Source organism: Lissotriton helveticus, chromosome 3_1 (genome assembly GCF_964261635.1).
Source record: "Lissotriton helveticus chromosome 3_1, aLisHel1.1, whole genome shotgun sequence".
Classification (NCBI taxonomy): Eukaryota; Metazoa; Chordata; class Amphibia; order Caudata; family Salamandridae; genus Lissotriton; species Lissotriton helveticus.
In genome coordinates, this window is record NC_136061.1 from 993,133,960 (window position 1) to 993,152,301 (window position 18,342).

General features: G+C 43.9%; 1 protein-coding gene across 4 annotated transcripts in view; it reads left to right on the plus strand.

The window, feature by feature from the left end:
- Positions 1–18,342, plus strand: part of CWC22 (CWC22 spliceosome associated protein) — a 377,345-nt gene that overhangs the window by 112,506 nt on the left and 246,497 nt on the right. For all 4 annotated transcript variants that reach the window (XM_078681477.1, XM_078681479.1, XM_078681481.1 and 1 more), the window contains one exon: positions 1,554–1,670. In XM_078681477.1, the coding sequence (XP_078537603.1) occupies positions 1,554–1,670 (117 nt within the window). The remainder of the gene's footprint in view (positions 1–1,553; positions 1,671–18,342) is intronic.

Genomic DNA, 18,342 nt, shown 5'->3' on the forward strand with positions numbered 1-18,342 from the left:
GAATAATATAGTTAGGAATTAGTTTTTAAAAAACCTTTGAAATTCACTCAAAAAACTATAAGTTTTAGTGGTGTTATAGTTAGCTGGACATTTTACTCATACAAAACCAATGAAATTGCTCCTATATAGTTAGTTGTACTAACTATATTTCGCGCACCCGCAATCCACTGCTGATGATGTCACATATTAGATCATTCATGACATGGTCAGTGACATCACTGATGACATAAATGCTAATTCCTAACTATATAAGGCCTGAAACCTATGGTTTTTTCAGTGAATATATATATATATATATATATATATATATATATATATATATATATATATATATATATATATATATATGCCACGAACTCCGTCAAGTCCCGAAGAATCACCCTCAGAACAACAACGAAACCGGACCCACACGGATAGTTTTGCAAAATTTAAAGTTTATTCCATCCTTTTGTGCAGAGAACACGCCGCCATGACGCGTTTCGGGACCTCCGCCCCTTGATCACATGATATATATATATCTATCCGAAGAGGTTTCCACGTGTAGTTTAGGAAAACACAAAAGACTCGCACTCCAGGGTCCGTGTGGAAGTCGTTTATTGGCGACGCGTTTCGACCTAGCGGTCTTCTTCGATAGCCAACCAAATAAACAGACAATCACCATTTTAAAGTGCACCAGGAAATCAGTGAACAGAGACATTGGACCACAACCCCAAGGTTCGAACTACAGAGCCTGTGTGGACTACAGGAAAAATAGAGGAAAGACTCATTGGCGTGATCATGTCCCAATATTATTTTTAGAAGGGAAAGAAATCCGTATTTTATGCATACATATTAACATAATGTCTATTCATACAATTTGAACCTGGTAAAGAAATTAATTAACCAGCTTAATTAAATTAAGTAAACGTGCCGGCCCAGTGGCCAACTGCACAAATCAACACACTCGATTCATTTCTCCTTGGATTTGCACACCAATCATGAGTCAAAAAGCCACACAGTTTTAGGCCAGGTGGCCTGATTACATCATTTGGCCAATGTACATTCCAAAGTGGTCATGGTCAGGAGAGACAAACCTCGAACCTATATATCTTTTACTGACGAAGCCGTGAGGCGAAACGCGTCTGTTTGAGGGGCTGGGGGTCCGCAAATAAACACTTTGTAAAACTGGAGATCCGAGTGCTTTCCTTTTTCAACATCGAACTGGATGTTGATTTGTTCTGAAATATATATATTATTCATAAACACTGTTACTCTACAGATGTGGCTGTATTTTGCTATCTTATTGGAGAGCAAAGATGCCCCGGCTCATTCCTTGTGGTAGGAAAAAATGCCACTCTTGCTACACTTCCTTTGTGTCTCTCCTTATGATGTAACTGTAATTACCATTGGTTTGGTTTGTATGGCTACAAATCTATAGTCTATATTTGCTTTTTGATCATACTTGTATGATAACTCATGATGTGGGCCCTACTGAATCTTTTGTGTTAATTAAATATTCCTGCTTGAAAATGGCTTCTTTGGTTAGCTGAACATTTTTTGCTTGTGTTTCACAGATCTGATGAATATGAGAGGGGTTCATCTCCACGAAACAGAAAATATTCTGACTGCTCTAGACGTGATGAAGAAAGGTTGAGAAATGAGCGATACAGTGACAGACGAGGAACTACAAGGTGATAGTGCCTAGAAATAACAACCTTAGTCTTTATACATCTTTCTGATTATAAGAGCATGGCAAACGTATCTGTATCTGATATGTAGATCTGTTTTCTCTGAATTCCAATCTTTTAAAGACCCATATTTTGAATGTATCTGCCAGATTCAAGTTGAGGATGTGCTGTGAGACCTAGGTGTTCAGTCATCACTGTTGCTCTTTGCCATGTTTTAAGTGATACATTTATGTATTTGTCTTGTTCATAGCTTCTTATGCCAAGAACAATCTCTTGTATGTCATCTTGAAAGTGTAATGTGAGGGAGGGTGATACCTCAACTGGGCAGTAGTTACTCTATGTGATCCTACCAAACAGATGTACATATTTGCTTGATAATAAATCTTATTTCTTCAATATTGGGGTGTGCGCATGCCTTGTTTCACCCTCGTCATAGAGATCCCTACATCTCAGTTAAGGGCAAATGGGTAAATCATTCTTTGAAATGAGGGATCAGCTTTGCTCATTGCTAAAAGTCGTGGTAGTCACTGGTTTTAAAATCAATTCATGAATTGTTGCACTGGAGTATTTTTCCCCAATTCATTGTGCATATACTTGGTGACTAATGGTCGTTGTAAAGAACTCAAACAGTTGTGAAAATCACATAATGGTTAATTTTTGATTTCCTTTTATTATTACACTCCAATAATTTTTTCATAAGTATAATTCACTTTTAGTGCATGTGTAACAATTATATATTTAAAAAAAAAGATTTCTTTATTGACTTATAACTTCAAACATTGGTATGTATACGTTTGTAAAGTTCAAAGTTTATTTATTTATGTTTTGGCTCTCGTAGAGGGCCACATAAAAGAAAAAGAAAAACACATATAACATATTCAAGGGTAACTACAAATTCAAACATAATATTCCATAAACATATGTTATACAAGTCCGTGAATCATCCATTAACAAGAGTACCACAAAAGGTATGTATACATTTCAGTCTGTTTACAGCAGGTACCTATAGCATAACAGTGCACAGTGAATCGGTCAATCATTTCAAGTGAGTGTATTGTTTCTTGACTTTTCCATCTAAACGGTTCGGGATATACATAAGCATTTTACGAAGTCGAAGCAGTTAGCTCCGCACTGTATGGGGCGGAGCTATGGGGTTTTGACAATATTGATGATATCTGCAGATCCAAGCACAAGTTCTTGAGGGATCTGGTGACGCTCCCTGGTAACACCCCACTAACCCCCTTAATATTTGATATGGGTAGACGTCCGCTCAGGGATATTGCTAAGTTGAGCCCATTGCTTTTTGGGCACGCTTAATGCGTACCCCTGAGCTTGCAAATTATGCCGCTGCCTGGACTGAGATGATTAATCTGGATATGGGGCACAGGGTCAAGTGGATATCTAATGTTAGAAAGACGCTGACACAGCTGAGTCTTTCGGAAACATGGGACACCAGAGTCCCACCCAACAAGTTCGAGCTCAATTATATTTATTGGAACTGGGTTGACTCCAATGAGCTGAGCAAACCAAATTTGGGGAGATTGACAGATTAATTTTTCAGTCACAAGCAGTCCAGAGCCTTACCTGGATTTTATCCAGGTCCCACGCGATAGGCTGCTATATACCCAACTCAGGTTAGGCACTCTCCCAGTTCATGCAACAATATCTAAATGGCGCCCGCACAAACATCAAAACGAAGGCTGCCCCTTTTGCAGAGCTCTGCTGGAGAGCGTGTCCCATGTTTTGTTTGCCTGCCCAGCTTATTCTTTTGCCAGGTTCAAATGGATAAAACCAATATGCAAATCCTTGGGTACACGTGACCATCGAGTCGCCCTGCATATTCTCAAAACTGATTCAAAGTATGCTTTTTACTTGTGGGGTGGCTACGTTTTGGAGTCACACCTAGATTATTAGACACAACGCTTTGAAGGGCTCTCATATGCCAAGTGACAAGTAATAATGGCAGTGCCTCCCCTACCTTACATTTATTGCAATATGTTGAAGAGGCCACCAGTTTTGAACCTCTGGGAGGAATGCACGTTTTTTTAAAACCGAGTGTCCTATTTAGAGATACATTCTCTTTATATATTCTACATAATACTGCTTGGTGGTGTTTTAATGCTTCTCCCTCCATTGTTTCATATATCCTTGTTTTCATAATTGTTAAAATTCACTTAGGACTTATTTCCTTTACTAGTATCCTTCATTTTATATACAATTTCTTATGAATTTAGCAATTTAAAAGTCTAGTTTAGTCATGTTTTAACTTGATGTGAATCAATATACAGTCTTATTGCTTCCGTATGTTTGTTGCACATTGCTTTTTTGATACTAGTGATCGAATAAAGCATATTTGATTGATTGATATACATAAGTTTCTCTATGCGCATTCCACCCGCTCCATTTCTTAGGACATCCTCTAGATTTATACACTTCTTGTTCCGTAATCATACACTTATCCAGTTCACCTGCCCAAACCTTAGTCGATGGTCTTTGCGCTGCCCCACATTTTATTGCAATTGCTCTTTTCACTAAAGTGTATCCCAGAGTGGCTAGTTGCTGTTCCACTTCCGTGAGATCGGTTGCTTCCCAAATGTTAAGAAGCCCCAGCGGTGGTGTCAGAGGTATCTCTTTCCCTATTGCGTCCTGCATTTGTGTTGTTGCGTGGCTCATATGGGTCGTATTTGATGACAGTCCCATATAGTGTGATAGAAGGTTGCCTCTTGGTGACATCCGTGCAAACCTATCGTATCCTGTCTTGTTCCCATTTTCGCTAAAGTAACCCCCGTAAGGTACGTTCTATGTAGGATTTTTAATTGGATCAGTTGGAAACAAAGAGTAATAGCTGCTTCCCTTGTGGACGTTAGTGCTGTTTGCCAGTCTTTGTCTTCAATGTGTCCGATATCGGCTTGCCATCTGTCTCGAAGAGTTCAAAAGGGATCTGGTAGGTTGTTGCATAATTTACAATATGTTAGTGATATGGCTTTATCTGGGATGAGCTCAGAAAGCAGCCGTCTTCCAAGGGGGATGGTTCCGGCAAATTTCCTATGTCTGGAAGTGCTACTGTGAGTACATGGCGGATCTGCAGATAGCGAAAAATCTCCCCTTGAGCCAGTTCATATTTCTCCTGTAGTTCACTAAATGTAAGGATTTTACCCTTCTTTACTAGATGGCCTATGGTGGTGAGTCTAATTGTGTCCCACATATCAAATCCTAATTGATGACACAGGAGCTCTCATTTTTTTAGAGGACCACATGGGTGTGGCCTGAGTAAGCACACCGGTCCAGCCTAGACGTTTAGTCGCCTGATGCCAAATTTCCACCGTCCCAGCCATAAGTCCCAGATACCTCCCTTTCCTGATCTTCGTATATAGGGCTCCCAAGCACCACTCTCTTCCCATCTGGTATCTGTCTAACATGTATGCTGGGTCTATAGAAGAATGGTACAGCCAGTGATTTATTACCACTAATTGCGAGGCCCAGTAATAGTTGTATATCCGGAAGTGCAATCCCCCCGTCGTACCACCCTTTAGTCAATGTGTGCAATGCTATGCGAGGCGCTCCTCCACTCCACAGTAACGATCGGACCTCGCTTTTAAAATAAGAGTCAGGAATCTTGTGGGGGCAGTTTTGGAGAATATACAAAAATTGCGGTAGAGCCAGCAAGCATCTTAAACAGGGCAGCTCGGCCTAGCAAAGAAAGCGGCAGCAATCTCCAATGTTTACCATCATTAGGAGTCTGTCTAAGGGGATGGCTAAATTTCTGTTGTGAAAGAGTTGGGCGTCTAGGGTGATAAAAACCCCTAGGTAGCGGAATCCATCAAGGGCTATTTCAATCTCGCATCCCGGGGGAAGCTTGGGAACTGGACCCCAAAGAACAAACAGCACTGATTTAGTCCAGTTGATGGCATTGCCGGTGTATTTGCCGAAATTTGTAAAATTATTCAAAAGTCTGTGTATTGAAGTAGAGGGATACACTAGCTATAACAGAATTTCGTCCACATAGAGTGATATCCTATCCTCATTCCCTTCCGCCCATTTCAGCCCTCTAAGTAGAACGTCCCCTCTCACCCAGGATGCCAGTGGTTCCAGAATCAAGGAGAAAAGCATGGGGATAGGGGGCAGCCTTGTCTGGTGCCTCTGCCTAATGTAAATATTTGGGATGTGCGGTTATTGATCTTTACTTGACCTCGCAACTCCGTGTAAAGTAGCCTAATCCACCCCAGGAATCGCGGGCTGAACCCCAGGCGTCCCAGCACCTCGAAAAGATAAGGCCATTCTATAGAGTCGAATGCCCCAGGAGGCATCCAGGGAGAGCACCATTGCATCTTCGTGTATATATTGTTTACGCCCCAAGACATTGTGAATGTGGCAGATATTCAGTGCTGTGTTCCGCCCCGGCATAAAGCCTGATTGGTCAGCATGGACCAACGATGGGATTAATGACACCAAGCGGGAAGCCAGGAGCTTTGCCAGAACTTTAGCCTCAACATTAATTAAGGAAATCGGTCGATAAGAACCGCAACTGTCTGCGTATTGTCCCGGCTTTTGAATGACTACAATAGAAGCCAGATGTTGGTCTTCCGGCAGGATTCCTTTCTCAAACCTTTCATTATACATGTTCTTCAGGTGGGGCGCGACCTGTAGCGCCAGGGACTTAAGGAATTCAATAGGGACTCCATTGGGCCCCATTGTCTTCTCTGATTGGATACTATTTATTGCTTTGCAAATTTCGTCATCTGTGAGATCTGCTTCCTTACATTTCTATCAGCCTCCGATAAAGTAGATAGGCGTAGCCCATGTCCTCTCTCCTGTCGTAGTTGAGGAGGTATAAACCGCCTCCAGACGGTCGGCAAATACCTCCGCGATGTCTTGCGGATCTGAGATCTGCTGTGCCCCCTTAATTGACAGTCTGGGTACCCAGCATTCCTCTTGTTCCCTTTTCTCCAGCCAAGCAAGCATTTTCTCGTCCCTGTCTCCCAGCTCATACACCTTATGTTGTGTTTGTAATAGTCTAGCCCATGTCCTCCCTCCCGTCAAAGTTTTATATTTTAGCTGCTTGATATTTAATTGACGTGTGGTGGCCTTACTGGGTGAAGAGGTATTTTGTGCCTCCAGCTGATGGAGTTCACTCTCTAGTTGTGACAGCTGTTGGTTTTGTAATCGAACATATTCCACTTTTAGAGCTAGTGCGTGCCCTTTCAACACCTCCTTGTACGCCTCCCATATTATCTGCGCCGAGTCCACTGAGCCAACATTTTCAGTAAAGTAGTGGTCTGTTTGCATAAGCAAGTTCTCTTTTATGTCCAGAACTTTAAGCAACCAGTGATTGAGGATCAAGGTGCTGCGTTGCCTTTTATTGTGATAGGTAAGCTCAATCCACAGTGGGAGATGATTTGAAATGCCCCTCGGCAGACCAAGTGGATGTCTAAAATGACCGATATCTACTAGATGCATAAGGAAATAGTCTATGCGGGATATGCTCTTGTGTGTGTTGGAATAGTAAGTATTGTGTGTCATGTCTGGTTGACCCATGTGAATTCCTTCATCGGAGTATTGGGGCGTGTTAGGGGTCGTCGTGGATGTCTGTCTCTTTGGTCGTCCATGGTCATATTAAAATCATAAGATACTGTAGCACAACTCCTCGCTTTATTTTGTCCCCCAGCCCGTTTACATTCCACGTCAGAATGGATAATGATGTTTCTTCCGTACTCCCCATCATGGATTATGTGAAAAGATTATGAGAAAACCTGTTGGTACATCGAGTGGGGCAACTGCTGCACCCAACAACACCGTAGCCAAGTTTATAGACCTGAAATGACACTCAGGCATATACTGCCTTAGGAACCACATAATTGCATACCCTGCATTTAAAATGAGAACAGAGATAACAAAATTATATTTTAAATCCTTTTTAATGTGTTCAGTACTGTGTATATGTTCTGTAAGGGAGTATCAATAACATACAGGATTTCTCTGCTGAGTATTCCTATTCCACGGTACTTGAAAATTGTTTTCAGGACAAGTCCTAAAATGTGTTCTAGACCTGAAGTAACTTTTGGAGCAGAGTGCTTCTTAGCTGGTTATTTGATGCTTGAGTTTAACAAAAGTTGTGGTTGATTGTCACTTGCAGAAAAATTGTTGGCTCTGGGGTTGATCTGTTTGGTCCGCTAGGGCTAAGACATTGCTATGAGTTGTTAAGTGAATATTATTTCTGATAGAGACTACTAACCGTAGATTCTTTACCTTTTGAATATTTCTCAGATGTCTGACTGGATCTGGAAACTTTTTTGCGGTACCTCTGTGCGCCGGTAGGTGGCACCATGCGACTCCACACTGACACTGTTCCGCTCTAGAAATAACCTGTGGTATCTATGAAGGGGCAATCCCTGAGTTCTGACATCAGTTCTCCTCTTTGAGACCGACCTAAAAAAAAAAATACATGTTTATTTACAATGTGCAAGGGACTTGTCATCTACCAAAAAGGCAGGTTCCCAGCCCTGTAATGACTGTTACAAACAAATGTCTGATAAATCTTCACCAAATTTTCCTCTGTCTGGGCTCGAACCACGACTCCAAGGCCTACATTGACTGTACATCTATGAACCCGTAGACCATACAAGGCCCTGAGGTGAAACTCTACATTGTCAAGCCCCGGTAGTATCCATGGAGAGACCGGACCAGTTCGAAAGTTTGGGCCCATTGCTGTTAGAGATCCAGAAGTTGCTGGAGTCATTCCCTGTTTCGGTCTTCCTCTCGATCCAAATCTTCGGGTAAGCTGAGTGGTATTTAGCCCCTCCCACCTTTTTGCACTCTCCAGAGAAGCCACGGGTGCAGCACCATACTTCTCAGTCTCGTTCGCAAAGTGGTTAGGAGCCAATCCTGCAAATTGTCTGGCACAACCCAGTTCCCAGGGCTGTCCGCCTCTACTATGCAGATGTAAGAGTTCTGTGCATCCATGCTTGACCTTCGAATCCTAGATGACTTCCTCAGGCGCGCCTGGAGGCCCCATGGAGCTGGGAGGTTCTACTAGTGGGTTGCCACTGTCAGGTTTTCCCTCTTATGCCATCTGGACCCTCCGAGCCCATAACTGGGCCGCCTCCAGCTCCACTCTGGACTCCTCAGTCCATGCCACTTCCTAGCGCATTCATACCGACTCCTGTGACTCCAGACGACAAAGAACCAATTGTCATTTATGACTGATCTCGACCTCGACCAAAGTAGCGCCCAGCCGGCGTTGAGGTTCCATTTCCTATGCTTGATCTATCTCCACAAATGCAACAGCACATGCTGCATTCTCTGTTCTGCTTGGATTCAAATGATTAGAATGTGCGCAAAGAAAATGTCTAACCTTATCACGGGGAGAATTGGTATGACAACCTGCAGGAGGTTAGTAGCCTTGATATCCCCTCTGAAACCGGACTCCTGTAACTACCCCTTGTCCTACCACTGACGAGAGTGTTTCCTACGCCATGGTTATGCGTAGGGCAGCCGAAGTCCTTGACCTCCAGCTCCCTGCCTTGGAGGTCAAGACCAATGTACATAGAGGTTCTTCACGCGGGACAGACATGTACCAATCCCTTCTTACAATTTAACAAGGCTCTTATGGACACTTTGTTGGGGCATGGGCCAAATCTTGCTCTCCTTCCCCCAGGTCAACCACCAAATTGCATGACTCCACCACCCTGCCCTGGGTGACCCTGAATTTGTATATCCGTACCCCTCACGTGAAAGCTTGATGGTGCAGATATCTGCAAGCAAGATCAATCCCAACACCTTTTCAACTACTTCTGAAAAGGAATCAAAATGAGTGGAGACATTCTAAAGCAGTCTTTTCATCCACCAGCTTGGCGTTCAGGTTGGTGCATGGCAGATGCCTTGTGGGGCAATACTCTCAAGCCCTTTGGGACTCAGTGCCTCAAGTCCTCTCGATTGTACCTGATGATCTGTGACCGGCCTTTGCTGAGGCCATTCCAGATGGTCATGATGTGGCCCACTTCACAATTGGCTGTGGCTTGGATACCACCAATTCCATTATGCAGGCCATTGGCACCAGTGTCACCATTTGCTGGCACGCTTGGCTACAGTCCACCTGCTTCTTAGGCAGTGGCATGCCGTTTGACATGACTTGCCAGTTTGGGGGCAAGGCAAATTCCGCCCATGAGCAGTTCAACGAGAGCAGGACTACGGCACGTTCTCTGGCCTTATCTGCCCCACCTCGTCAGCTGCAGTTTTGTGGCTTCGGCAGAGGTACCCCTTACCATCTGCCAATCCTACCACAGCATGGTGCCCAGCAGCTTCAGTGCCATGGTGCACAAGTCATACTTGTAGCCCCAGGTTGGACGTGGAGAGTGTGGTTTCCAGAACTCCTGGGCTTAAGCATTTGTCCTCCAATCAGGCTACCCCTCTGGGAAGATCTGCTGTGACAACAACAGTGTGTTGTACAAAAGTCGGGTTGGACCCATGTAGTCAGTGGGACCTGGGTAATTAATTGAAGTATATGTAGAGGGGTCCCAGACCAAACAAACAATTTTTCATTATATACTCACATATTTTATAGAATAGATCCAAAAACAAAACAAATGAGGGTGCCACGTGTTTTTATTTTCACTGCACCATGCAACATTCAATGATTGAAAATTCAAAAGTGGAGTACACAAAAATTCAGTGCGCCCACAGGAGGAGGGGAAGGAGTGCAAGGGGGGGAATACATTTCAAATGGTTACACATCACTAATCAAAATTCATTGTGCATAAATCCACGAGTCAAATCATAAATATCATTGATCCACATAGGAGAGGTCAAGAAAGGACATATATCAAACAGAACATTTGTCGTGAAAGAGACTCCTATGATGATTATTATATCAATCTAGGGTTAGGAGTTCTTGGTTGTAGATGTCTACGTTTCGACCCAAAAGGTGTAGGATAGTGGATCCTTACTGCGCGGGTCTTCGTCAGGACGTGAAGGGAGGTGAAGGGTAGAGTGGGGCTATTTCCTAAGCACAAAATAGAGAACAACTCATTACTTAAACCGGTCTCAAAGGAGTCCCGACAGGATAAATAAGAGGATAACGGAAGGGCCCGTTTGTCAAGGTTAAAGATTAGATTAGGTGAAATTTAAAGTTAAATTGTAAAAAGGAGGGAATTATACTAGGGATAGGCTAAGAATAAAGCCACAGGTCGGACTTTAAAGCAATTACCTGGCGGAGCGGGAAACGTGGTCCGTCACCAGGCGATGCCTTGTTCTGCGCTGTATATTGTCAGGATCTAAAGGACCGTAATAGAAAATTATGGCACCAACCCTAACGGTGATTTACTAGAGCGTGTACATGAAAGGTCGCTATTAGGCAGCCTACCTTATTTATGAGGACAGAAAGGTATAGAGAACCAATTGTTCCTCCGTCGTAACGGGGTTTTGAAAAATCCTCAGAATGATAAAAGGTACTCGTGCCACATCTGAAAAACACCAAAATATAAAGGCGTTTCAATTCTGGGGTAAGTTCCCGGTGACTTGATTCTAAAAGGGAAACAAAGCGCACCGCCAGCTCTGAACTCACCCGGAGAGATTGTGGAAAGTCAATGGGGGAGCGTGCGGGCCAGCGTCTCACCGCGTCTCCTGGAACCGGGTATAGTAAACCAAATGTTCCTCCGTCGTAACGGAGTTTTGGAAAAAACCCTCAAAGTGTACCACATCTGAAAAACACCAAGATATAGAAGGCGTTTCAATTCTCGGGTTAGGTTCCCGGTGCTTGGATTCTAAAAGGAAAGCGCACCGCTAGCTATAAACTCACCCGAAGGGATTGTGAAAAGTCAAAGGGGGGAGCGTGCGGGCCGGCGTCTCACCGCGTCTCCTGGAACCAGGAAGTGCTGCCCGGGTAACCAGAGAGGTTTACTACCTCGTAGAAGAAAGACTAATTACCGTTGCTAGGGGTGACAAGGGAGCATTCAATTGCAGATATTCACCGAAAGCGGGGAGGAAGAAAGACTCTCGTTGTAGTTTGGTATTTTTAACGGGCCAGATGAAAACAAGCATAGGCAGTGTTGGAAACATATTGTATATGGAAAAGACTCACAGACATCATTTACGACCCCTGTAGGCTCATCATGGTTAACGTGGACCTGCTACACAGGGCGGTCAAAAACGCACCAAGACTCACCATAGCGTCAAAAAATTGAAAATTCTGAAAAAGTGTACCTGAAGGATCTAATATCAAAGAAACATATTAAAAGAGTGACAGCGCGAACCTGCCAAACATGGTGGTCGGGCGCACAATACTTCAAATGGTTAGTTTACCGTATAAGTAAAGATTTACTAATAGGTCATTAAGCATAAAGACAATTGGATTATTACTATCTTAGGGCGACAAATGTCTCAAATCGTCAGATAACATACATGCCATAATGAATCTGTGACGGCGCGAACCTGCCGAACATGGTAGTCAGGCGCTCATTTAACATCAGAAACAGTCAGAGAACATTTGTAAAATTGACATTTGGAGAAATGACCTATGAGAAATCAGCACAGAGCCTTATGAAAAATTATGCATAAAGGGCAAAAGAATGCACAGGGTCCCAGGTAACATGAACTTCCCACAAATTGAAGGGTGTGAACATAGTTCAGAGAATAGCCATTTGAGCAAAGCTACTCTCGGACTCATTTAAACCCATACGTACTGAGTCAAAGAATCGGATCCACTTTATCTCCCTCACATTGAGGATGGGTTCTATGCTGCCACCCCTTGGGCCTAATCTGACCTGTTCCAAGACTGTCCACCTCAGGCTTTCCGGGGGGTGATTTTTGGCATTACAATGGTCAACCAAGGGGGCACCTACGACCTTGCATCTTACACGGCTGCAGTGCTGCAAAAAACGTACTTTAGCTCGTTGTTGTGTCTGTCCCACGTATATCAGGTCACAGGGGCATGTTATGCAGTACACCACATTGGTGGAGTTACAGTTGGTATGTGACTTGAGTGGAACTTGTTGCTGTTTGTGAGTGAAGACTTTGGTCTGAATTGCCGCTGGACAGGCTTTACATGAACCACATCGATAATGTCCCACAATAGGAGGCAGATTCCACATGGTTGTAATGGATGGTTCATCTGGGGTCGTTAGGAAAGAGCGCACCACGCTATCACGAATGTTCTTAGCTTTTTTGAAAGCGTGAAGGGGCGGGCAAATGCTGTTGAGGTCTTCAGATATCAGATTCCAATATTTATTGATGGTTTTCTTTACCATATTACTTTTTGTGGAGAAAGTCGTTACACAGATAAGGCGTTCATCATTATTGTTCTGTTTTTCTCCAGATTGTAATAAAGTTTCTCTGGGGTTGAACCATGCTCTCTTCTTGGCTTTCTTAACCAATCGTCTCGGGTATCCGCGTTCAAGTAGTCTATCCATGAGTATGGTCGATTGTTCCATGTAGTCATCCTTCCTACTGCAATTTCGGCGGATCCGTAAAAACTGGCCGAAAGGGAGGTTGTCACGGAGGCCCCTTGGGTGATGGCTGGAGTATAAAAGTAAGGAGTTTCTCTCCGTGGGTTTTCTGAAAAGCGTGGTTTTTAGGGTCTCATTTTCCACGAAGATTGTTAAGTCCAAAAAATCGATGGATTTCTTGTCAAATTTAATGGTGAATTTTATATCCGGAGATCTAGCATTAAGCCAGTTGAAAAAATTGGTGATTTCATCCTCAGTCCCTGACCAGATACAGATGATGTCGTCAATGTATCTCATCCACATGTGTATTTGGGATCTGAAAGGGTTGGCATCAGTGAGTACGAAAGTGTCTTCATACATTGACATAAAGATAATGGCCAAATCTGGGGCAAAGGCCGCCCCCATCGCCACCCCCTTGGTTTGGAGGTAAAAGCAATTCCGGAAGATGAAAAAAATTCCTCATCATTGCAATCTTGAGTAATAGGATGATAAAGGATGTGGGTACCCGGATTGGTGCCTCCCGTTTGTCAAGTTCAATTGTCAATGCCACAAGGGCCTCTTTTTGGGGTATGCTGGTGTATAGTGACACAATGTCACATGTTGCCAAAAGATCTTGGGCAGAGTCATATGGATGTCCTTCGATCAGGTTGATGGTGTGTGTGGTATCCCTTAGATATGTTGTAGTGGCCTCTGCTAACGGTTTTAGGAAAAAGTCTATATACCTACACAGAGGTTCCAGCAATGAGCCACATCCAGACACGATGGGACGTCCTGGGGGCTGGTGGAGATCCTTGTGGACTTTGGGTAGAGTATAAATGGTAGGGAGTCGTGGGTGCTTCTGGTTCAGATACTGGAATTCGTGTTCTGATAGAAACCCTTGTTGTAAACCATCCCGTGTGACCCTCAAAATCTCAGCCATTAGGTCTTTGGATGGGTCCCCACCCAATTGTTTGTAACTGATCCCGTCGTTCAACTGTCGCAAGATTTCCCTCGTGTAGTTATCCAAGTCCTGGACGACAATTGCACCGCCCTTGTCCGCGGGTTTGACAACTATTTCCGTGTTGCTTCTTATCGATTTGAGTGCGAATTTTTCTGCTTTGCTGATGTTGTATTTAACAAATGTTTTGTCTTCCAAGATTTTCTTCACATCACGTAGCACAAGGCTTTCATATGCCAGGATGCGCTGGGTCATGGCATAGGTTGATGGTACAAAGGTGGATGGTACCCTCAGATTTGTTGCTGACGAGGATGGTTGATAGGGCTTGTTCTTGAAAAAATATCTAAGTCTTATTTTCCTAAAGAACTTGTGAAGTTCGACCACAGTGTTGAAGGGATCTGGTGTGGAAGTTGGAACAAAGGATAGGCCACGGCTTAGTACTTTAATTTCATCATCCTGAAGGGTGTACTTCGAGATGTTAATCACCGGGGAGATCTTTTCTACCATCTGTAGTTCTTCCTGCGGGTAGATCTTTCCCCGTGTTCCTCCTGGGGGAAGTTCACCTGCTTCGTGCCTCTCCCTCTCCCGGAGTCCCACTCTTGGCCCGCATTGAATTGGCCCCTGCCAGTTCCCCTGTCCCAATTGTTTCCTCTGCCCCGTGGGGGTCTCCATCCTCCCTGTCCTAAAAAAGGAGGAGGTTGGTTAGATGGGCCGTAGGAATCCTGGTATCCGTATGCACCACTGGGGCCCGCTCGGTCTGAATCCTCACCTGAACTATACGAGGAATCCGAAAAAGTTGTGAAGTTCCGTCTACCCCTGTAAGACCCACGGCCTCGGTTTGTGAATCTCCCTTGGTTGTCCTGTCTGTAGTAATCGTCCTGCAGATAGGGATATGTTCTTTTCTTGTCATACGATTTCACATCTCGTGCTAGTTTTTCAAGTTTCCTTTTTATTGTAGTCGTTTCAAAGTCCTGGAGGGTCGCAACCAGTTTAGTCAGGGCCTCTTTAGAGTTGGTAAGGGTGGAATCCCCACTTATTGCGGCTTTCAAATCCGCTATCTGCTTGGTTAGAATTGCAATTTGTTCACTCGCTGTTTCAATACCGAGGACCATCCAATGTCGCGAACAATTGTTCGCGACAAAGCTGAAACCTTCTCGGAACTTGGGTACGTCAATGAAGATTGCGGGTTCAACTTTCACCTGTAAGCCTACAGGGATAATGTTGGATTGCAGACACTGCACTAGAAAATGTCCATGAAGTTTAGTTCTGATAAGCTTTTTCTCTAAACGTTCCAACTGGTTTACTTTATCGTTAAGGGAAAAATCAATCGCAGGTGTGGTGGAAGACAGAAAACTGTTGGCTGAGTCTGATAGGAATTGCTTAATATAATCCTCAGTATAAGAAAGAACCTTCTTGTCAACCATATTGGTTGATTGAAAAACAAAATATATTACAAGAGTTCAAAAAGCAAGGAAATGAAAAATTATAATGGAATTGAGTCTATAGAAGAAAAAACCTCGCAGACCAGCGTCTGCTCGAAGTATGTTGTACAAAAGTCGGGTTGGACCCATGTAGTCAGTGGGACCTGGGTAATTAATTGAAGTATATGTAGAGGGGTCCCAGACCAAACAAACAATAATGAAAAATTGTTTGTTTGGTCTGGGACCCCTCTACATATACTTCAATTAATTACCCAGGTCCCACTGACTACATGGGTCCAACCCGACTTTTGTACAACATACTTTGTACAACAATTCCTATCAGACTCAGCCAACAGTTTTCTGTCTTCCACCACACCTGCGATTGATTTTTCCCTTAACGATAAAGTAAACCAGTTGGAACGTTCAGAGAAAAAGCTTATCAGAACTAAACTTCATGGACATTTTCTAGCGCAGTGTCTGCAATCCAACATTATCCCTGTAGGCTTACAGGTGAAAGTTGAACCCGCAATCTTCATTGACGTACCCAAGTTCCGAGAAGGTTTCAGCTTTGTCGCGAACAATTGTTCGCGACATTGGATGGTCCTCTGTATTGAAACAGCGAGTGAACAAATTGCAATTCTAACCAAGCAGATAGCGGATTTGAAAGCCGCAATAAGTGGGGATTCCACCCTTACCAACTCTAAAGAGGCCCTGACTAAACTGGTTGCGACCCTCCAGGACTTTGAAACGACTACAATAAAAAGGAAACTTGAAAAACTAGCACGAGATGTGAAATCGTATGACAAGAAAAGAACATATCCCTATCTGCAGGACGATTACTACAGACAGGACAACCAAGGGAGATTCACAAACCGAGGCCGTGGGTCTTACAGGGGTAGACGGAACTTCACAACTTTTTCGGATTCCTCGTATAGTTCAGGTGAGGATTCAGACCGAGCGGGCCCCAGTGGTGCATACGGATACCAGGATTCCTACGGCCCATCTTACCAACCTCCTCCTTTTTTAGGACAGGGAGGATGGAGACCCCCACGGGGCAGAGGAAACAATTGGGACAGGGGAACTGGCAGGGGCCAATTCAATGCGGGCCAAGAGTGGGACTCCGGGAGAGGGAGAGGCACGAAGCAGGTGAGCTTCCCCCAGGAGGAACACGGGGAAAGATCTACCCGCAGGAAGAACTACAGATGGTAGAAAAGATCTCCCCGGTGATTAACATCTCGAAGTACACCCTTCAGGATGATGAAATTAAAGTACTAAGCCGTGGCCTATCCTTTGTTCCAACTTCCACACCAGATCCCTTCAACACTGTGGTCGAACTTCACAAGTTCTTTAGGAAAATAAGACTTAGATATTTTTTCAAGAACAAGCCCTATCAACCATCCTCGTCAGCAACAAATCTGAGGGTACCATCCACCTTTGTACCATCAACCTATGCCATGACCCAGCGCATCCTGGCATATGAAAGCCTTGTGCTACGTGATGTGAAGAAAATCTTGGAAGACAAAAAAATGTGTTAAATACAACATCAGCAAAGCAGAAAAATTCGCACTCAAATCGATAAGAAGCAACACGGAAATAGTTGTCAAACCCGCGGACAAGGGCGGTGCAATTGTCGTCCAGGACTTGGATAACTACACGAGGGAAATCTTGCGACAGTTGAACGATGGGATCAGTTACAAACAATTGGGTGGGGACCCATCCAAAGACCTAATGGCTGAGATTTTGAGAGTCACACAGGATGGTTTACAACAAGGGTTTCTATCAGAACACGAATTCCAGTATCTGAACCAGAAGCACCCACGACTCCCTACCATTTATACTCTACCCAAAGTCCACAAGGATCTCCACCAGCCCCCAGGACGTCCCATCGTGTCTGGATGTGGCTCATTGCTGGAACCTCTGTGTAGGTATATAGACTTTTTCCTAAAACCGTTAGCAGAGGCCACTACAACATATCTAAGGGATACCACACACACCATCAACCTGATCGAAGGACATCCATATGACTCTGCCCAAGATCTTTTGGCAACATGTGACATTGTGTCACTATACACCAGCATACCCCAAGAAGAGGCCCTTGTGGCAATGACAATTGCACTTGACAAACGGGAGGCACCAATCCGGGTACCCACATCCTTTATCATCCTATTACTCAAGATTGCAATGATGAGGAATTTTTTCATCTTCCGGAATTGCTTTTACCTCCAACCAAGGGGGTGGCGATGGGGGCGGCCTTTGCCCCAGATTTGGCCATTATCTTTATGTCAATGTATGAAGACACTTTCGTACTCACTGATGCCAACCCTTTCAGATCCCAAATACACATGTGGATGAGATACATTGACGACATCATCTGTATCTGGTCAGGGACTGAGGATGAAATCACCAATTTTTTCAACTGGCTTAATGCTAGATCTCCGGATATAAAATTCACCATTAAATTTGACAAGAAATCCATCGATTTTTTGGACTTAACAATCTTCGTGGAAAATGAGACCCTAAAAACCACGCTTTTCAGAAAACCCACGGAGAGAAACTCCTTACTTTTATACTCCAGCCATCACCCAAGGGGCCTCCGTGACAACCTCCCTTTCGGCCAGTTTTTACGGATCCGCCGAAATTGCAGTAGGAAGGATGACTACATGGAACAATCGACCATACTCATGGATAGACTACTTGAACGCGGATACCCGAGACGATTGGTTAAGAAAGCCAAGAAGAGAGCATGGTTCAACCCCAGAGAAACGTTATTACAATCTGGAGAAAAACAGAACAATAATGATGAACGCCTTATCTGTGTAACGACTTTCTCCACAAAAAGTAATATGGTAAAGAAAACCATCAATAAATATTGGAATCTG